Source organism: Chaetodon auriga, chromosome 3 (genome assembly GCF_051107435.1).
Source record: "Chaetodon auriga isolate fChaAug3 chromosome 3, fChaAug3.hap1, whole genome shotgun sequence".
In the NCBI taxonomy this organism is placed as follows: domain Eukaryota; kingdom Metazoa; phylum Chordata; class Actinopteri; order Chaetodontiformes; family Chaetodontidae; genus Chaetodon; species Chaetodon auriga.
Genome location: NC_135076.1, coordinates 18,106,516 through 18,129,052, shown reverse-complemented (window position 1 = coordinate 18,129,052; position 22,537 = coordinate 18,106,516). Strand labels below are relative to the sequence as shown.

The following is a 22,537-nucleotide window of genomic DNA, read 5'->3' as shown; positions in this document are numbered from 1 at the left end:
AAGTAACTCAAACTGAATATAACAAATTGGTTATGTTTATGTGGTAATTGTGGTATTTACACACTATTTGAGTGCCCATGGCCTTGAAATGATTTATTAACGTCCATTATTAAGTGTAATGGTGATTTTTCATGGAGAAAAGGCACGTTTTCTCAGTCGATTCAAGCCAAAAGCGTCTCCTTTTTGCAGCTACGTTGAACCGTTTTTATTGAGAGTGGTGAAATTGGCGCAGTGGGGCGAAACATTTGAGATGTGTTCAGCTGTCCTCACCAATATACCACCCAGATGGCCACTCTCTCAATGTTAACTTCCTATCAGCACTTGTGGCAACAAAGCACAAGGATGTGTCAATCACAAGCACCAGTGGGCTGAGGCAGTAAATAGCAGGAGTTATTTGAATAGCAGGCGTAAATTTGACACACTGCGACAGAGTAACTCGTTCTTCGTGCTGTGCTGTTAACTTCATTTAGAAATTGACTGAGGTCTGTAAGAGAAGTGTGTCCAGCCAGAGGTTGTGAATCTAATTTCTGCTAAATAACCCCAAAATATTGCAAGTCCATTAACACTTTTTTGTCTGTGGCTTTAATTATGAACCATCACGAGCTCCTCACTTAATGGATGTGTTAGTTATCTTATTGATCGGTCATTGCTGGCTCCTTACTGTTTATGCAAATGCTGCTTAGCAGTCATCAAAGATCCTCAACTTTGCTGGGACTCTTATCTCATCACTGAGGTAGTCTGAAGGAGTATTTTCGTTGCAGAGTGATGATAGTGGGGCCATGTTAGCCACAGTGTGAAGGTTTAGCTGCTTGGCCCCTGTTATAACAACTCTAGGAGTCTTGAGGAATGTGGGTTTGTCCTGCAGTCCGTTACTACCCCCTCTCTCCCTCTGTCTCTGCCTCACTCCGTGTCCCCTCCCCTCTCCCAAACAGGGCATTTCCCTAACTTTTCTCTTTTTCTCACAAGGCTATAGTTCAATATTCCATTCTGGGGCACATATCCCGTCTCAAATTCCGACTCTGGGCTCCTCAACGTCAAGACGCTCCAACTGTTGCAAGGTATTGTGCGCATTAGTGATCTGTTTGCCTGCAGTACTCCAGTTATCGATTGCTTTGATTGTGACTATTGTTTTAGAAGCCCGTTGTTTCACGGGGGATTATCTCGTTATGCATGTCTGCAAAATAAATGGGGATCAAATCTCAAGATTAGGGTGCAGAAAGGTGGATTAAAAGTTGGACAGATGTTCCTCAGCGGGTGAAGGTCGGAAGTTGCACTATTTTTTACCGGCTTTTTGAGAAACTGCATGGAAAAAAACCCGACAGACTAGTCACGTTTTATAGTTTGATTGCTCGCTCTGTTTGGGTATTCATACTTTGGTATATATTTTCCTGGCAAGTACAGTGGAATAATAATAAAAAAGAAGATATTTTCTCATCTGGGATTAACTCGTGTTCATCTTGCAGGAGCTGATGTTGCTTTTTCTCCCCATTCATAAAGTTGCGGTGACATGCACAGCTCGTTTCAGTGTTGCAGCATTGTGGAAAAAAAAAAGAAAAACACATTTCTCTCTGTCAGCTCGGAGCAGACTGCCTCAGTGGCTGTTGTAGATTTTTCAAGCGGAGCAGATGGAACTTTTTGTAGGCTCTATCTCTCTGGACTTGAAGGGTGTCTGTAAGCGCAGTCGTGCACTTTCAGGAAACTTATCCAACTGTGTGCTTTGTATCTCTGAATATTCCTGCAGGAATATCAAGTTGGACGGTGATGCTTCGCTTGCAGTAAATATGCTGTCACATAAATTCAGATTTAAAGGACATGTTGCGCTGCGATGATGAGATGGTTAATGGATAATGCAGGATGGCCGCGTTACCTGCCTTACTTTGACAGCACGGTTGTGGGAGAAGTGCTCAGCAGAGCTCCCACTCGGTAATTGATCAGGCATTTCTTTTGTTCGGCATTGATCCCGCCTCCATTCACTTCTCTTAGTGGCAGCAGTTAAAGCCAACTTTTTTTTCGTCGTTTGAGTGGAAAAATCTTTTGCTTCTTAATTACTCATTCGTTAAGAAGCTTAACTTATAGAGCAGCTCGCTATTTAGACTACCACTGGCGTTAAAATAGGCCAGCACAATGTAGTCGTGCCAGGTATAGATTTTTGCACATTTTAATACTTTCATTTGTTTTTGCCTTTAAAATGAACAGTGTGAAATATGGAATAATTACAGGAAATTGTGTTAAAATGAATATCTCTTAAGTTCCATGTCTTCCTGTCTTCTACCTGCCCTTTTCTCTCCATGCCTGTATGAGTTCACTGCTCATCAACCTCTCATCTTCCATTAAAACGAATTTGAGTCAGTGGGATATGGGGCCATATTTATTTTCTTGTCTTTGTCTAGGCCATATATGTAATGTGGTTGGACCCATGGCTGGGGGGCTGGAGGCTGGGTCTGCTGAGGTTATATATCACCAGGGGCCCGCAGTTCACTCTTAAACCTGTGGTCTATAATGAGGTGGAGAAGAGAAAATAAACCCTAGGGCTGTCCAATTCAGTTGGAGAGCCCTTGTTTTTTCAGTTTAATACGCCCTAATGCAGTTAGGACAGGCTTGCAAGAATATATAGGCTATGTATGGGGCAAAAATAATCCGATTAAGAAATCTGGACTTCATAAATCACATAATGAAAGATAATGGGAGTAATTGAATTTTGTGTATATGGATGAGTAATTGGTGTTTCTTAACAACTTAATATCCCCACTCTTTGCTCAGATTGTGGCATGTGTGATGGAGAGAGCATTTTGAGTTGATTCATCATCTTTACCGCACTATTTAACTCATACTCTGTATTTTCTGCCCTCTGCCCCGTCTCTCTGGCTCCCTCTAGGCACGAGGCTATGATTTAGGAGAGAGATTTCAAACCTTTTGGCTTGAGACCCATTCAATTGAAGCAATGTCTATTTATTTCCCCACAGTAATAAATGCACAGTTTGCATGTGTGACACACAAGTTATGTTCCCCTCTGAGACTTTTTTAAATGTAAGAAGTTTTTAGAGCCTTAAGAGATAGAAATATATGTTTTTTTTACACAATAAAAAGTAAATAGTAAAGTCAAAAGATAAAGAGAAAACCTAAGGCATTTTATACAGCAGACGCATGTTCTTATTTCCTATTGTTTTCAATCATCTCACAGCCTCTCAGACATATCTTGCAACCTTTTGGGTGATCTTGACCCCCAGTTTGGAAACCACTGATTCAGATAAATACTGTAGTAAGATGGATGAACTGGTCGATAGAAGTTTGAAAATAAGGGATATAATGCACAGCCATTATGGTTAAAACATTGCAGTTATGTTGTAGTTTAGAAATGTAGAGGCTTCTTTGTTGTTCAGTGGTCCACAAGGCCACAACAGGCTCACTATTTGGACTTATGCACAGTTTCTTTAATTCTATATGAAAAGTATCCTAATTAGCATGCCCTTTCATGACAATAAATATTTAATATTTAACAGCACTGGATCTTTGACACTGAGCATGTCTCTCAAATGAGTTCAGGACTTTTCTCTCTGTAGTCTGTAGTCAGTACATACAGTATTTAGTGTCTGTGGACTGATAAACCACTTATAAGACTGCTTTGAAGTGCAGTATAGTGAAAACAGATTGCTGGAAGTCAGGATTTAAGTGTCTCTTCTATTTCCTTGCATGTTCTTCTTTATTCACCCACAACTCATATGTTTTCTCTTTTCTCAATATAACCACCAAGCATGTCACAAACAAACAAACAAAAAAAACCCGAACCAGTGGGTAATTTCATTGCAAACTGTTTTACTGGAGAATCATATGCCACCCTGTTGAGTTTTTAAGGCTGGAAAATGTATGAGAATGATTTAAGCGTAAATCATGTCAGATCAGTGACTTTCAACCAGGGGTTCTTGTATCCAGAGGATACTTGCAGTGGGGGGACGTTGAAAGCTCAACCAGCTAAAATTAAGTTACAATAACCAGTAAACTGCCCACCAACCTTGGTCAGTTGTAAGACATTAATATCATGTGTTCTAACTTGAGAGTGCGGAAAAAGTAGTCATTGAGTCAGGGTTAGGGTTAGAGTTAGGGTAACCCTCACCCCTAACCCCTAACCCAGCCTCTGACACTCCAAATAGTAAAATGTAAACAATCTAAATACTGATGATTCAAATAAAAAAAGAACTTTATCATATTAACATCTTCAAATGAACTCATCTGAAACACGATGAGTGGTGCTGATGAAGGGCGTATGAGCTCACCTGACTCGGCTGTGGGGGTACGTCAGATGGAAAAGGCTGATCATTTTGTTGGATAAGCTGACCCACTTTTAATAAGAATATAAGAAATGCGTATGATAAGGCCCTCTGTGTTTCAAGTGTTTCTTATCTTTCAGTTTCTTTCTTCCTCTGTCTAGCCCCTCTGGAGTGCACACCAGAACTTGGTCCGGATCCATGGTCTAGATCCCTCTGCTCAGCCTGGGTCCATACGGTGAACAGAGAGTCAGAAAGTGTGGTAAAAAGGAAGTGCTACAGTTGGAGGGATAGCCAATGGGATCAGGGAAGCTGGTTCAGGTGCTGCTGGGATGGGCAGCGGTGTGTCTTTCGGCAGTCCATGTGGCTTGTGGTCAAACTGGGGATGGACCATACCAAGCTAGCCGATTCACCGGCACTGTGGACCAGAGAGAGGTGCAGCGGGTTCGACGCCGTGGCCAGGAGACGCTGAGAGGGTAGGGATGAGAATGTGTGTGTGTTTGTTTGTGTGTATGTGTGTCAATGTCTTTGGCAAAACCCAAAGTTGCACCAATGCATGACATAGTTTGGTATTGATTATATTAATTTTAAGCTATAGAAGCATTCATAAGAAAAGTACATGAAATATGGGTTTAGATACTCAGCTACATTGTCGCTGTATCTGGAGAAGGCTTGAAATATAAATGGTTTTCTCCCTCTCTGCTTTCCTGGCAGCTCTCTTTCAACTGCTGTGCTTTCTGGGCTGAAGCCAAGCTCGCCTTATACCAAATTATGCTGCTGAATACTACCACATTGTTTTCTCAAAAACAGCACATGTTCGACCTTAACAGGCTGCTTGCCACACTGAAGTCTCCCAGCGTATTTACAGCAAATTGACATTTTCATGGGAAACGGCGGAAAAAGCAGCTTTCTATACATCCCGTGAGGGGATGATGAATGAAAAACATGACCTAAATTCCCTTGAGTGTATAAGTTAAGCTGGAGAAAGTAGTTCAGGTCTGCTGTGGGGAGATTGCTGGCCCCAGTGTTTTAAGTTGAGGCCAACAGGGAAAATTGTGTGTGTGGGTACATATCAACATACATGTATGCACGTGTGTATTTTTAAAGGTGTTGTTCATTTGAGTGTCTGTATGTGGGAGTATCCAGTAAAATGAACTACAGGGATCACATCACCTCTCACCAGCTGCAACCCCCCCGTCCTCCCTCTGTCCCTTCTCTTTCCGGCAGCTCCTTCACTTTGTTACCTAAACACCATGAATCTGGGTGTGGGATGTATGTTAGTGCAACAAAGAGTTTTCCCTGTATACAGTATTTCGCCACTTCTTGAAAAACAAAGGATGTTTTGTTGGCGCCTGTTTTCAGTGTCTGCATCAGTTATTCCAATCAGACTCCCATCTGTCCCAGCTTATGGTTTCCCCAGTGCCAAGCCACAGGAAATGAGGTATTCGTATCACCCGAGGGGGGTATGAAAAGGGGCATTTGTTTCACTGCTGTAGGTGACAAAGCAGCAGAAGGAAGAACAGAGGGCAGGAGGGGTATGAAAAAAGGAAAGCATATGAGGAAATGAGAGATGAGATTAAGTAGAAACTGGGAGTGATAGTGAGAGTGATAGAAGTAACTAAACTCAGTAAACTGTATTTGCTTGAGTCTCGTTGATAGCACAGGGTGAAGCTCACAAAGCGTCGTCAAACTTATGTTTTCTCTAAAAACATTCAGTCATGGCTCCTTCTGTGTAATATAAATACATGTAGACATACTCTTGAGGAGGCATTTTATACCAACATTTGTGTGATCATGTTAGTCCTTTAAAGGTGCAATATGTCAAATTTGCCACCTGTTGAATTTGTCCTCCAAACAAACAGGGGGCAGCATATCACCAGAATAACCACTAACTGCTGCTAACTCTAGATGCTTTTAGCTAGTTAGTTCAGTTAGATGTGCAGCTAGCAGCTCTACTAGCTCGCTCTGCCTGGACTGGGAACTCTGAGCACTGGGGGAGTGTTGGTGTTCACACTGCTAGCACAGAAGCTTTGAACCACAGAAAGGAGTAAGTTTTCCAGAAGGCTCAGCAGCATCCCAGCGAACACTGCCAGACTGGGACTGAACACAGACTCCAAGACTCATGGAAGCTAGCTTGATGACAGGAAGCATAGTACCAAGATGATTTACAATGGCTTTGACCAAGACTCCGACTCTGGGGACGTCAAAGACACGGCGGGTTTGGCTGGGGACGAGAGAGGCGAGAAATGGGAGAGAAGCGAGAGGGAGGTCGGACATCAGTCAGGGCCGATCTCCAGAGACCTGAGCGGGGGTTATGGTGGGGATTTGCAGGAGCCAACAAAAAAACCAAATGCTGTTGGACTGAGGTCAGATTGGATGCTATATTGACTCACTATCACCTCTTGAGGTACAAAGTGGTATTACGAGACGATGGGATGGGGTAGCTTTTCATGCTAACCTCGATGGATATCTCTGCAACAGAGATGTCTTTGACATAAAGTCAAAACTGCTGTTTCTTCACATTCTGTTGGTAATTGTAGTTAATTTTTGAACGCTTTAACATATTTCTCCTTCAACATTTCTACTCTAATGCCCGTTGCACTGTTCACAGCTACAGCTAGAGTTATCCTGTCTGACACATCAAGTGTTCATTGAACCACAAATGGGACGACTGGCACTGAACTACAGCACATTAAATATAATTTATGTGCCTGAATAGTAATTCACATTTACAGTTTGTCTAATAGACAGTGAGCAGCAGGAGGAGAGAGTGAGGCAACCAGGAGGCCTTGCACAATAGCTTATTATTCCCATCGAATAGTATATAATTTCATGAGAACATTTACCAAAAGCCTGCAGACTTTTTCCATTACGTTGTTAAGTTCTGGAAACATTACTATGCTAGGAATGAAATGCTCATATAGTGATAGCTTTGTGTACTGAAGAAAATAGGTAATGAGATTATACAGCATCTTTGAAACTCGGGCTGTGTTACAGTTAAAAAACTATATTTGCATGCTGGGCTTCAGGCCAGTGCAAATACCACAAACCAGGGCTATTTGACAAAATGTTCGACATCTTTTTGATTATTTTTATTGGATTTCTAGGTGTTGCCTGGTAACTGTCACTTGAATTACTCTGAAATGTTAAAGCGCCTCCCATGCGCTGGGACAGGCTGGCCAAAGCAAAAATGCCTACGCGTTTATTTTCAGTTACTGTTTGAGTGTCATCGGCTGCGAATGATCACAGTTAATCTGAAATCGGGTAAAATTAGTCATCTAGTGCATGTGTGCATGTTTTATCTAACCACCTCTGGACAGAAGCCGTAGGTGAAGAAATCGCATTTGTGATGAGTGAGTAAGTGCTTTGGCCGCCACGAGAGTTTGTGTAGCGAGGGCCAAATGTTTCTTACACAGGAGTTGTTGAATTTTACTACAACTCATTCACCCCGACAAACTACAATACACGCAGCCCCTGGATTGTGTCTCACTGTACAGTAACAGTTTCATCTAAGAGCTGCAGCAATCACAGTGGACTGTCAGTAAATCCTTATAGTTTACAGATTCTCCGTGTGGGAGATGGAAGGAGGTTAGTTTAATGATGGTCATTACGCTGGCCTTGGGCTGGGGTGCAGTGTTTATTTGCTGGCTAGAACTCCATATCCCCTGGTCTGTCTCTGGTAGCACTGGGTCTGATGCTGACTGACTCTGATCTATTGGCTCCCACCGCAGCCTGGCATCGGTCCACTCAAGGGCAGTATCTGATCAGACCTTGGGCTCGCTGGCCGGTTTGCTTTACTCGATCGGTGATTGATTGTCTGGTTGGTAGAGTGAAAGGTGGAAAGTGTGAGGCAGAGACGGAGAGGTTTTGCTTTTGATTTCTCACTCTTGCTTTCAAACGCCCTACCAACTAAAATAGTTGAATATTTATAGTTTAATAAGAGCTCTTGTATGTTAGAATTGAAGAATCCAGCCAAGTTCATTTTTTTTAGCAGCCACCCACCTTATTAACTTACTCCAGCTTGGCCCAGCTTTACCCAGCTCTGCTGTGGAGAGATGCCTTGGATGCTGGCTAACTTGGCAGACAGTCAGCCCCAAAGCAGAGAATTACTTTCAGTCTCTCAAGTCCCTTCCAGGATAATGTCAATACCACCCTGATGGCCTGGATGGGGTCTTCTATTTACTGTCTGCCTTAGCGTTTGCCCAATTTGAAAGAGAATAAAATAATTTTCCAGTTTTGGATGTCACAGATTAAATCTTTACCTCAGACCTACACAATCTGAGTACTTTGAGGACAGAGGAAAGAAAAAAGATTGAAAAGAATTTATACTGGGACGAGTGAACAGTTGCCAGTTTTCCTCTGTGTTTTATGTGCATTAGGTTCCATTTTAGGTTTTAACGTGTCTGCGTTTTATGCTTGCTGTATATGCAGGCTAAAACTGAGCTGTAAAGACGGGATTATCTGGGATTGCTGATTGGCGTGTGGTCTGTTAAAGCTTCTATTTAATGTCAGACGGTATGAGAAGAATCTGCCATCAGTTTACTTCCCACACTTGACATCTTCACACACATTGACATAAACAGTATAGAAAAAAACATGCACACATTTTGAGAGTGAAATGAGATTATTTATGTGCAGAGCTGCACTTGATTTACCGCGACGTCATTATAGTTGATCACAAACAATATCAACTTTACCACAAATCATTTGAGTCAGGAAAGATCTTTGGTGATGACATTTATTTTTTTTATTTAAACAGAACAATAACAAACATCCCCTCTGAGGTTAGTGTGGTAAACCACGGTTTAAGTTTTTTGTGCTATACAACTGTGTCTCCTCATCATAACACACACCACCATAGAAACCAGTGATTTACGGTAGGTTTTTGTGAATGTCCGTTTCTGTTGCGCTGCCAGCAATTTGTCACTCATTCCCTCTTTATCTCTGTTTCTTGTCTTTCCGTCTATACTTTCTGTTTCTGTATTTGGGTCATTTTCTATACACTATTCCTTCTCATGCCCACCCGTGATCTGTTACGAGAGCAACAGGTCCAGGTGCTGCTAGAGGCAGCAATACATAAGGGTTTTGCTGCGGGGGTCAGATACCAGGCAGATGACCTATGACCTGTGACCAGTACACCGACACACACAGACACGTGACCCGGGGCCGTAGCAACTGTGAACTTCTGGTCTGTGTCTTTATGGAAATAGACCGTCTGTAGTCACTTTCTATGCCTGCCTGGTGCTGCCCTTCCTTGTAGGTCAGTGGAGGCCGGCTGCTCTGAACTGCTTTAACCTTTGACCCTGTGGATTCCTGCAAGAAAACAGCACCCTCAAGCTACAGCTGTATAACCTGTTGATTTTGCAGTTTCTAATTTTACAACTCAAACTCTTTCTCAAAAACCCAAAGAAACCACTGAAAACCTCACTTTTTCAATCAATCAGAGCTCCAACTGATGATTATTGCCACAATCGATTAATGTGTGGTCAAGATTATGTCATCTATTGTTTTGTCTGTAAAATGACACATTATCTTGCAAAATGCCAATTAGAATTTCCTAGAGGCCAAGGTGACTTTTTCACGTTGCTCGTTTTATCACACCAACAGTCCAAAACCCAAAGCTATTCAGTTTACTATTTTATATGACAAAGAAAGGCAGTAAATTGTAGTTCTATTATAGTTATTTGGCCTACTCCATGTCTGAAAATCTCCACGAAACTGCCTTCCCCTTCGACTTTGAACTCTGACTACAGTATCCGCCTCTCCTTCATTCTTCATATTTCCCCTTGGATGAGGTGGCAGCCATTTTCCTTTTATTACTATTAATGGCAGTTAACGAGCAATCCACGGCCCGGGAGGCAACTTCAAAGAGTTAATCTCCTTTAGATTGAGCCCTGAGAACAGTAGGACATTTCAATATTGAGGAAAACCCCTGGGGCGTAAACTCCTTTTTTTTATGGCTGTCTTTCATTCTGTTTTACTTCAGTTCATCCTCTAAAGCCTCCTCTCTGTGATAGGAGACCAGGCATTGACCTGGAGGAAAGACTAAGAGAGAGAGAGAGAGAGAGAGAGAGAGGAAGAATAACAAACCAGAACACCTCAGGGTCAGACCCCTATAATCCTTCATATATTGACATCCCCAAGGTCTGTAACAGTGGAAAATCTTCAACGCTTTGTGGGGAAATAGATCAGGGAAGAAGTTGGGTACACTGCTCATTAAGTGTTGGAATGCTGATGTCTCGCTCTATGCATTTCTGAAGCTTTTTCGACGCTCTCTTTGGTTTGTGTGTTTGCCCCAGAAATTCAACCCCCACCAAGGGTCTGGCCTCTTCTTGCTTATGCTGCTTGCTCCTTTGTTTCCATATCTCTTTTTTCCGCTCCCACTCCTCCTCCTGCTTCCTCCTCTTCTCAACATAAACTTGTTTTGCTTTCCCTCCCACTGATCCCCTGTTCCTTTCCCACCGTCCTGTCTTCTCTTCTCCTAACCGCCATTCTTCTCACTCTCTTCACACTTTCTCTCTAAAACCAGCCCTCGCGTGTCTGTTTCTATGAATTTTCCAGAGAATCCACCGCTCTCGCCTTTTCTCCCCATCCTTTTTATTTTTATCTCCCTCCTTTGTTCGACCACTAATTCTACCTACGTAAATGATATATCTCTCGCCTGCCTGCCCACCTGTTTGTCTGTCTCTCCGTCTGCCCATGCCATCTGGTAATGTGTTTGGAGGTGTGCTCTGCTCTCCATCCATCAGAGATTCAAACCCCAGCTGTCGTATCCCTGGTGACAGCCCGATGTCACTGCGGATAGCGTCTGGTCAGGAGGAGAGGAAGGTCATCTCTTCTGAAGTTCATCAGAGCTAACACTTAATTTCCAACTGTAGCTCTGTTCTTCTAATTTCCTGGTTTAAACTGCATATTTGACTACAAGCTGTACATTTCTGTTGTAGTTTGTTGGTTCCTGACCAGGAAACAGTCCTGTAATACTGTGAATTGTTATTTTTCTGCTTCAGTTTCTGGTATGAGTTAAACAAATCAAAATATAATGTCTTAATTAGTGAGCTTTAGAGAGTCAGGATAACTATTTTTCCCATTTCCAGTCTTTATGCTAAGCTAAACTAACCTGCTCCTGGTTCCCACGACATATTTATTGTGGCGACAGTTTGCAGTGGTATCGAGCTTCTCATCAAACTCTCAAGCAAGATAATTAATATTTCCTAAAATGTCAAACTATTCCTTTAAGGATAGGTGTGTAGGGTTTAGTGGCATCAAGTGGTGGGATTGCAGATTGCAACAAACTGAAAATCCCTCACCAAACACTACATGGCTGCTAAAAATGTGAAAAACACCAAAGGCCCTCTATAGAGCCAATGTTGGATTTGTCCATTCTGGGCTACTGTACAAACGTGGTCATGCAACATGTAGGACTCCATGGAAGAGGATCTGCTCTCTCTGTTGACATAAAGAGCTCATTCTGAGGTCACCAAAACACAACCATTCTGATTTTCAGGTGATTATACACTAATGAAAATGTAAATATGAATATCATATTCCATTTCTGACAAGAAATACCCCTAAATCCTACACACGGGAAAAACCTGTAAAAACAGTTGCAAAATGTCCTCTCTGGCTCTGGAGGGAGGTGTGCAAAGATTGAAAAATAACCGTGATGGTGTCATACTGATATCATCAGACTTTAACTATTTGACAGAAAACATGCCTTATAAATTACAAATTAGAGCCTGAGTTTGAAAGATGAAGGCAATTAAAAGGCAAGGAAAGACTAATTAAACAGGCTGCTGAGTGGTATCATGGGAAGCGTCACACTCATGCTCTTAAAAAGTCAGAATATCTCAGCCTCTGCTTTATCACTTGTGACATGTCTTTAAATCTGTGTCTTTCAGCTTTATGGACGTACAACATTAAAAGCCGTTGTGTATCCTTGGCTTGATGAGTTGTCTAATTTTACTCGTTCTCGGTCACCGTCAAAAAACACTGTGTAATCTAGCATCACTTTAAACAGCCATAAATTATGTCCTGGGGCCAGAAATTGTCTAGACTAAAGAGAAGTGATCCCTGTGGCAAATTGCTTTACCATGAGCATCTGGATCAGGCTTTATCCCAATTTACCAAGCTGTGGTCCCTCAACTCTCAGTCATGCCATCGGCAAATGCAAGCAACCAACCGCCAGCACAGAGGACCACAGATATACCCGTCATTATATGCTTAGAAAAGTCACTAAGGATATCATTAGTACCACCGCATTGTTGGAATCCCTTCAGCTTGTTAACCAGCTTTATGCAGCGTATTTGGGCATTTCACTTGAGTGCACACGCTGACTCACGCACGCTTCCTCGCAGTACGTGGATTTGGGTTTTATGATTGATGCACGTTGGGATTTTTATGCCGTTTCTAAATAAACTGAGTTATAAGTAGGTGTGCAATTATTCACAGAAGATAAAAACTGAAGTGTTCTTTGCATTAGCTTGGAAGGAAGCTGCAAACCGCAGTCCTGCTGCTTGTTTCTGTGTGTGTGTTTGTTGGTGTGTGAGCAGAGGCCAGTCATCTCTAGATGTGGTTAAGCCATCTCCTCAGAGGAGAGCTTTGTGGCTAACCTGTCAGGCCAATCAACTGCACCATAAGCTGTGATGACTCTTACATCTGTCAGACAGGGTCAAAGGTTGCTGCACCAGTAAGAATCAGAGCTCTGTGTGTGTGTGTGTGTGTGTGTGTGTGTGTGTGTGTGTTGGGGGGGTAATGAAGGGGGCAGCACTGGATATTTGCCAGAGAACAGGACAGCTAGGCAGGCATGGAATTTGGGAGAAAGGAGGACTTTATACATCCTGTCCTTCCAAGTTTACATTCAGCCATGAATGAAAACAAAATGCTACTCCTCACGTCTTGGGAGCTCTCGCATTTCCTTCCCCTCCCCCCCAGCCTGAAAATACCTCCATCCATCACTCGAGGAGGCTTTGTATCAAAGTTTGTTCTGTTTATCCTGAAAGCAGAGGCCGTGCGGGTCTTGGGCAGCTCAGAAAATAACTTGTTACTTTGTGTATTTGTTTTGGGATTTTACTGAAATATGTTTGGGGGGTCTCGCTGAGTCGTGAATTTGTTTGTTCTGTCTTTCTTGTCTCTGTCAGGCCCAATGTGTGTGGCTCTCGCTTCCATTCATACTGCTGTCCCGGCTGGAAGACTCTACCAGGAGGGAACCAGTGTATTGTTCGTAAGTTCCTCCATCCTTAATCCTTTCCAGTGACACCACAAAGCTCAATGAGGATGAGAAAGAAGCGTGGGATCATTTCTGTTTGTTTCTTCATGTAAGGTTTGAAATGAAAGAACCAGCTGAATTCACTCTCCTTTCCTCTTCCTCTTCCTCTTCCTCTCTCCAGCAATTTGCAGGAATTCATGTGGCGATGGCTTCTGTTCCAGACCCAACATGTGTACCTGTTCAAGTGGCCAGCTCTCTCCCAGCTGTGGAGCAGGAGCAGGAGGTCAGTGACACACATACATACAGTAGCTGAAGCTCCATTGAACATCAAACCCCAACATAAAGTGGTAGCAGACAAACAGAAGAAAAGCTATTGAGCTGCATTCAGACTTATTTTGCTATCCCCACACACAAATTAGAAGCAACTCGATATTCAGTGTCTTGTTAAGGAGCACATTGATTTTGGGGGATCAAACCACCAACACTAGAAGATCTGAAACCATTGGTCAATAATGCAATCAGTCTATCGACCTAATAAGATTGATGATTTATCAGTCAAGTCAGTCCCCAATTCCAGCCTCTCAGGTTGTGTTTGCTGCTTTTCTATGTCTTGTGTGATTGTACACTTAATATTTTAAAGTTTTGACAGCTCATATCTGCCAGTTAAAAGTAGGCTAAACTCAGCAGCCTGTTAGCTTAGGTTAGGATAAAGACTGAAGACAGTTAGTCTGCCTCTGTCCAAAGATAGCTAAGGTACCTCTAATAAGCTGTCAATCTGGCTGTAAAAGCAAAGATAGGTACTGTGTCCTTTGTTTACTCTGTTGCATTACATATGATGTCATGTTACTCACGTTATTGACAGAGCTATTAACAGCCTGTCCACATTTGAGAGTATTGTCTTTGGTTTAAACCCAGAACAGATCTTGGGTTTAAGGTCAGGTTATGTGTGGATTCCAAGGGTACTATACTGACAGCGTTTTTTGGAAACGTGGCTTAAATGGCTGGGAGCAGTAACTTCCTGGAGACCCCGCTTGTTGCCTGGCAACTGCTCCCAGCCAATAAATAGTTCAGCACATAACCCCTCATAAAATGGTGAGATGCAGTTTTTACACACACGTTTTTGTTGGAATTAAATAAATGGGATGAAATGTGTTTAAATCTTTAAAGATCTTTTGGACAGAAGCACACGAGGTGTTTCCCCCTGTTTCCAGTCTTCGTGCTATGCTAAGCTAACTGGCTGCTGGCTGTAGCTTTATTTTTACTGGACAGGCGTATGAGTGGCATCGATCCTCTCATCTAAATCCCCACCAGAAAATGAAGCGCGTTTCCCAAAAAGACTATTAGTTTAGAAGCCAACCCTCCCTAACAATGTGAGCTGGAGCAGATACCCATCAGTCTTGTAAAACTCAGAAAGATAATATGAAATTCCGAAACACAAGACTCCTTTTTCCATCAGTGTAAATCCAATTTTTTAGTCCTGTGGACAATTCAAGCAACAGAACTGTGTAGTGGTCAGAGAGGGTTTCCTTCAATGGCCTTTTGCTGGAGAGCCCAACGGTCACCTTATTAGATTCCTGACTGTACACAAAGATTGGCAGAATAATCGAGCAGATCATTGTTAGTACGGATGGAAAGTGTAGATTTAGTGGCATTTTCCTGTTATTCTTCTAAATGACCTTGAGCCTGACTCCACTCTACTGTGTGATCCTACTAAGTGGCCAAACTACTGATGAAATGATATTGCTTGTTACACTGAGGAGTTTCAGTTTCTACTGATCCAATTATTCGGCTGTTTTTCAGATGTAATGGTTCCACCCCTCTCTCATGGGAGCCAGAATAGTACTGTAGCCAGTGTAATAGTAGTGTATAGGGTCCCAGGCCTGCGCTGCAGCCTGCAGGTCACAGGGTTTGTCAGGATTAAAGTAGAGAGTCTGGCTGCCACAGCTCAGTCTCCTGGACTTAGTTACAGACCACTCAGGATGTGTGTGTGTGTGTGTGTTTGGAGTGGAGCGAGGTGTTTTACTGCACATGCAGAGTGTGTGAAATCACGTTTGTCTTAGTGAGATTAGTGCAGTGTGTGCAGGGTTTAAGTATGAAGTTAATATGTGCCGGACATTGTCAGACATTGTCGTTAAGCAGCACTTTGGGAGCATGCAGAGAATGTGTCGATGTGTGTATTAAGTAGCGTGCAATATGTTCAGCTTCACTGCTTTAGTCGGCCAGAGTCAGTTCGTCAGTCACGCCTGGTCCCTGCCAGACCCTTTACACATGCTCACATTCCATTAAGCCTGCTAGCACACACATTTTCACTCACACAACTGCACACACTGACAGACACAGATACAGGCACTCACAGTCTTATAGAGAAAAAAACGCACTCACACACAGTGAGCATCAGTTGGCTGTGACCCAGAGGTGTAAAACAGGATCTGTTCCAGCCATAAGTAAGGATGACCCTTAGAGGAAGGGCATGGAGGGTGGAGGGGAGAAAAACAGCCTCTGACCTGAATGGCAGGATACGCACAGATCTCCTGCAGAGTCAGTGCTTTGGCAAGAAGTGTGTAGTCATGTTCCTTAGGGGCAGGAATGGTGCGAGAAAACAAAGCGATAAATTAGAGCAAGGGCTTAGCTGAGCTGGATCGACCTGATTGTCAAACTCTGTGATTCTCAGCTTTCCTCAGCAGGCATTTATGGTGGCTTTTCTACAGGTTTACCAGCAGCGAAGAGGCAGGGACGGAAGCTACTGAGATAGAGTACGAGCTGAATAATCACAGACAACTTTATTGTTCTCTGATTACTAAATGGGAAACATGTTCCAGTGCACTGCTAAGAGTCTATCACTGCAAAGTACCCTTGTCTGACCTCTGGCTTTCATGAAGGCCAGAGGTCAGATAGCTTTACGACCTGAGACCCCATCAGTGAGCGCTGAATGCTTTGGAATGACCATGAGTAACATTAGAGCTCACATTATTTGGTTAAAGTAGATTAGTCTCAAACATGAAGCTGTCTTCTACTAAACTGTGAAGGAGCTGTTCATTTCCTCACTGACCAGCATGTATCTACTCCTGAACTCTACCGTGTCTAAATCTTTGTTATATTCGGGTTAGATGTTTCCATTGTCTTTGCTCCACTTGCTATTTGGTTATAAAGCTTTGTTTTTATTCGAATTCCCACAGAGCCATCCTCACTGTTTTAGATGTGTTTAACATATTACAAAGTAGAAAACTGTTTTCACAACATTATCCGTCTCGGAGGGTTCAGGCCATGCCAAGGAAAGGCAAACACTGCTCATTGTAGATCTTGTCTTCCTAAATGTGCTAACTCCTAAATTCAGCTCTTGGAGAGAGTCCACCATTTAACAGGATAATTCAGTGCAGTTGGAAACAAATTGCAGCTCCATGGAGATCCGTTTGGAAACGCCAATTTCCTCTGCCTTAATTATACAGCCTGATTCTAGCACCCTGGTTCGCTGGGTTATAGATAGCATCTTTATGTCTCACATCTTGCCTGTGGAATGCAGAGGTTTAAATAAATCAGCAACACATTTGTGATTTTCTACATGTAATCCATATGTCTGTGATTATTGTTGTGTCCACACAGATGGTTGTCTATGATTTCTTTTTTATGACTCTTCCTGGAATCTTTGCTGTTTGCCAGTACAATACAAGCACGTGTTTCTGTGGATGGCCTGGCAGGACTTAGTCCAGAAAAAGAAAAGTGAAATCTTCACAAAGCCAAGGTGGTTTTGTAATGCATGAGTCACATTTACTGATAACCTGGAGTTACGTGTCACTTCCCAGACGACAAGGGTTCACGCTGTAAGTCATCCTTGTAATAAACCCACTGACAATTTAGGGAAGAGCAGCTGTGCTGAGGGCTGTATAGGGCCATCTTTATAACCTTGTCTTCCCATAACCATAATTACGAAATCATTACCACAGTCCCTAATGCTGAGAAACAGCTGTCTTTAGACTGACAGGCTTCCATTGACTACATGGGCCTTTTTAATTAGAAGCCGCGTTGCTTCAATGTAGCCCATCTCGACCGCAAAGTAATGCTCTGTGCTGTTAGGTATTAGGTACGTAAGCAAATAAATTGGTCTCATTTACCCAGAAAGCTGATGATGTGTGTGAGGTACAGAGTTTAAGTTGGAGGACCGTGAGTTTCCGAGAATGGAAAGAAATCTTTGTATTTGACTGTCAACCTCCTTTGACAGCATCTAATGCAGCTTTCTGTTTCACTACATCGACCATCCATGCTGAAACTGAGGCCGACTTGTCACTGGTCCCTGGGGTGTGTGTAAATCAGGACAAAACACAGCTATAAAGCTCCTCCGTTTTCCATCAGACACTCAACGCACCCGCACACACACACACACACACACACACACACACACACACTCAACACACAAGCCTGGACTTCCTGTGTTTCGCAGCCTCTCGTAAAAAACACCCAGATGTGAGCAGCTCACCGACGACACTACCAGAATACAGAGGTGCATTGTGGTGCTGCAAAGCTACACCCAGCTCCTTTTGCTCAACGTCTGGAAGACTCACACACACGCACATGCACACACACATATCCCCCCACCCTGTTGGTCCACACATGCAGCTTTCCAGGCACGGGTCATTTGGGCAAACCATCTCTCTCCACCTGCGGGGGATGAAGTGCCACGAGGAGGGGGAGCGAGAGGCGAAGTTAACCAGTGAGATCATCTCCTTCTGTCTCCAAATGTGCTTGTTTGCTTCCTCCTCCTCCTCCTCCTTCTCCCATCTAGTTCCTGCTAGAAAAAAAACACGACACCTCCATCTCCCCAGCACCTGTCCCATCATCCCGTGCTCCTGAGGGCAGAAAGTTCAGTGACTACAGAGACTTTCTGCAGTGTCTCTTGTCTCACCAGCCCGAGCCGAAAATCTTTCCCCATAAGTTCTTGACCTATTTAGAGACACTTTTTGTGAGGTGGGGGGGCTTGAAATATGGAGGAGTTTACCCAAGTTGCCCTCAGGTTTGGAGGAGTCTGCGCTGCAGCACGCTGGATCGGTTTTCTCCACTGTTTGTTCCATGGCAGGGAAAACTGAAATCAGTCACTGCAATCATTATTCATGTTTCACATCACTGCCCCAACTGTTGGCCTTGAGCAAAGAAAGAGCGTCAGTAGAGTGTACAACATTATCCTCATGCCTCGAACGTAAGTTCATGTTGAAACCTGAGAGGAAGACCTGACCCATCTCCAGAAAGCGAGAGACAGCACACTAGTTCACTGACTTACAAACCCAGCCTGCCCCAGAGTCCCAAACTATTTGCTTTAATTTATCACCATATGCCATGAGACACAATCCAGACAAAAAGGAGTTTCTGCCAAATCTGTGCACTTAGTCTGCCAAGTGTTGCACAGGAGAAAGTTAACTGGAATTCCTTCTTGACTGTAGATACATTAAATACATGGAGCAAATGAAAGCTTTGTTGACAGCTCTGGTGAATTACACCTATGCCTTGCATTTACTGAAACTACACAAGCTCCACATCCAAGATTCGTGCTGTTGCGCTCCGACTCATCTAAGTGAAGTCTGTCCTGTGTGAGCTGCCGGTAAGGGCAGACGTGGGTGATCACAATGAAAAGCTACCTAAGAGTATGTTCACTCATCATGAGTCACACACGTCATGTTTAGTGTGTTTGGGCACAGTCACATTAAGTGGGTGGATTATAGAGGCTGAAATGCCTCCTGTTTTCAAGTGTGCAAACTCAGAAAGTCTCATTAGACAAACTCAGCTACGGGGAAGCTCAGTCATTTCCCCTCTGCTCCACAGCTCTGCATGCCAGAAATTTTAAAGAGAGAAAGAGACATAAACAGGCAGATGGAGGGAGAGAGGGAGGAAATTAATGTTGAACTTGCGATTAAGATATAGACAGAAGAGCATGAATGGCGCAGAGGGAACAGGCAAAAGTGGAGGAAGGAAGAAGAATAAGGGGAGACTAAAGGACAATAAAATATCCTCTTGAGCCAGGATAAAAGAAAGAAGAGGATGCAAGGAAACATAAAGAGGATACAGTTCTCTCACATCCAGCACTCTACTGTAGGTGTCTTCTCTCCTCTTGTGTTTGGTAAAAAGCTGACTCGGCAGAAAGCTGCAAGTCTGCCAGTTAGTTTCCTTTATTAAAACTGCTGCTGTGTGTTTGAGACTGTCAGATTGGCTCTCTCACTGTCTGGTAAAGTGGTCTGCCAACCAGGAGGCTCCTGCCTCACATAGACATCCTTCATAGACATCGTAATACCTGTACCACCACAGCACTTTTGGTTTGTTTACCCACAATTCAAATTTTACTCCCTCTTCTTCTTTACATTCGCTCCTCCATGCATCCTGTTTGGATTTTTGCTGCCATCGTACTTTACTTCACATCCCCCTCACCCAGGTTCCCTCTCCTCTCAGCAAATTCCTGACTGACTGACTGACTGACTGTAGCATACAGCTGGCTCGACTTATGGCCTACCCCCAGTCTGCTTGATTGGCTTTGGTTTTGTGGCCTGGGGGTCTTTGGGCCTTGTCTGTTCATCTAAAGCTGCCAGAGAAACACTGACATTGTTCGAAGCCAGCTGAAGTGGAAAAAGCCTCTAAATGTGTTAAAGTGACCATGGTTATTTAACTCTCAGGTGTTTGGAAACAACCCTAAATACTCTTTTTATTGGATAATAATATAAAGAAGTAATCTAATCAGTCCGTCGATTAATGCCCATTTCTTTAGTCTTCGGGTCTTATTTTGGTTGATAATACAAGTAAATGCATTTGAATAAAACCATTTTAATAGAGAAGGAATTGACTCAAAGCACATGTTTGGCGTTCCTGTTCTTATTTATTTTGTGGTAATGTTGCAGCTTGATAAAATGGAAGGATCATTTCTGAAGCATTATCTCTTCACAATTGTCTTTGCATCTTTCCTCGTGTCCCTCCCATCCCTCACCCACCCCTCTCTCTTTTCTCTCTCCTACAGTTCAGTCCTGTAACGTCAGGTGTATGAATGGAGGCAGCTGCACAGAGGACTCGTGCTCCTGCCCCAAAGGCTACACAGGCAGCCACTGTGGACAGCGTGAGTGACAGCTGCTGCACAGTCAGCACACCAGTCACGTACAGTGTGTATGTGTATATATGTTGGTAGCTGCAGGGCTCTGAAGAAAACGAAAACGATCCGGTTGTCTTTGCAACAGTGGCGCCAACAATAATACCACTTGGAAACACAGGGAGGGTTGAAAAGTTGCCTATTTCCACTTTAAATTTCGTACTTTATTAATCCCCCATTGGGGAAATTCAATTCTTACAGTCTTACACTCTCACTTGTTATTATTCATTACCACATATCACATGCACAGGACCTATAGACATGGATTAGTTACCACATAGTAGCACTTGTGTATTTGGTGAAAGAAAGAGGAAAGAAGGATAAAAAGGGCAGCACACTTTGGCAGACTTCATATTTCTGTCCTTTATTTGGACTTCTTAAATATGCGGCTGCTTTTTTCCAGCCTTTATTTGCAGAATGTACAATCAGAAGCCCAGTACACTGTATGCATGAGAAATACACGGTCAGACAAGAAAAGTACTGTGTTGTTTAAGGCTTACATCAGGTTTAGTTTTTGGGTTAGAGCAAAGTTTTAAGTGAGGCACGAAGCGAAGGGAGTCGTTGTCATTGTCTTGAGAAGTGATGTCATGAACGAAAATCCTCACATATGTTTGCATTACAAATATACAATACAGCATGTGTTTATGTGTGGGTGATGCAAATGATTAAAAAGTGAAGTCATTTGAAGCCATGTGTAAGATCTGTGTTTGTTAGAGAAAGAGAGAGTGCGTGCGAAGTGTGTAATTCTGTGTGAATCACCCTTTTTCCCCTCTGTCTCCTGTAGCTGTGTGTGAGAATGGCTGCCAGAACGGTGGGCGCTGCATCGGACCCAACAGATGTGCCTGCGTCTATGGTTTCACTGGCCCGCAGTGCGAGAGAGGTGAGAGTTCATCCTGGTTTCTATGTTGATACAGTATGTTATGATTCTCCACCGTCTTCCTTTCAGCTCAGTTTTTGTTTAGATATGATAGAGACCTGCTGGTACGTACCCTTGGTTGGTATTTGAGGGCAAAAAACAAAGGGTGCTAAAACAATGTACGCACCGATTCCATTTTTTCATACAACCTGGTTCCCATATTGGTAGTTTTGGTATGAATTCAGGTGAGTTATATGACTATATAACGACTCGGTTAGCTTGTTTTGTGAAATGCTATCAGAGCTGCTGAATGATCACCACTACTGCAAGAAAATAAAGCTCAGCTTGTAAAAAAGTGGAATTTTTCTTTAAATCAAACCCCACTGTGACTAAAATAGCCTTTATTGGACCCAGGAGTCAACCGAGCCAGGAGATGGAAGCCAAGCAGTCGGGGTGGAGGGGTGGTTTTATCAATACACTCCCTTTCCACACACATACTCTAATGTTAAGGAAGATATCGAACCAGGAAGGCTTTGATGTGGCCGTGCGGTCATGACCGCCGTTCCTATCAGTCCAGACAGTACTGCAGTGACTGGTGAGCAGTCTTCTAACGTGGATTACTTCATAAAGTTAGCTCAGACAGACAGTGGGTGTTCGTCTCCTGAGCTTTGAACAGAAGCCCGAGGTATGTGTGTGGTGGGAAGTGATGGCAGGGTGTTGGAAGTAGGTGGTACAGTCCTGTGGCAGATGGAAAAAATACCTGAACTGATGGCCGTGCTTAATTTCTGTTCACCTCAGTTCACCCTTTCAGAGAAGGAGAGGAACTTTAACACTTTCAGATACTCTCTGTCACCAAACTCACCTTTCTGTGACCCTCACCTTCCACCCCCCCACCCCCCTGCTTTTACCTTCACTGAAGTAGAGGGAAGTTCGTGGCCTGTAATTTCACTCACCTCGTTGATCCCAGCTTTTCTTCTGCATTTCTTTTTCTTACCATAACTCACACACTTATGTACTGTATGTGTGTATGTATGCTTGTTTAAAAAAGAAGCCCTCCCCATCCCAAATCTCCCTTTCTCCAGTCTCAATTTGTTGTCTTC

At 43.2% G+C, this 22,537-nt stretch overlaps 1 protein-coding gene across 1 annotated transcript in view; it reads left to right on the top strand.

Moving 5' to 3' along the window:
• Window positions 1–972: 972 nt before the first annotated feature.
• The window catches only part of fbn3 (fibrillin 3), a 63,349-nt gene continuing 41,784 nt past the window's right edge, over window positions 973–22,537 (top strand). The window contains exons 1-6 of the mRNA XM_076727116.1: window positions 973–1,058; window positions 4,427–4,738; window positions 13,400–13,482; window positions 13,649–13,750; window positions 20,456–20,551; window positions 21,366–21,461. Coding sequence (XP_076583231.1) covers window positions 4,560–4,738; window positions 13,400–13,482; window positions 13,649–13,750; window positions 20,456–20,551; window positions 21,366–21,461 — 556 coding nt within the window. The 5' untranslated portion in view covers window positions 973–1,058; window positions 4,427–4,559. The remainder of the gene's footprint in view (window positions 1,059–4,426; window positions 4,739–13,399; window positions 13,483–13,648; window positions 13,751–20,455; window positions 20,552–21,365; window positions 21,462–22,537) is intronic.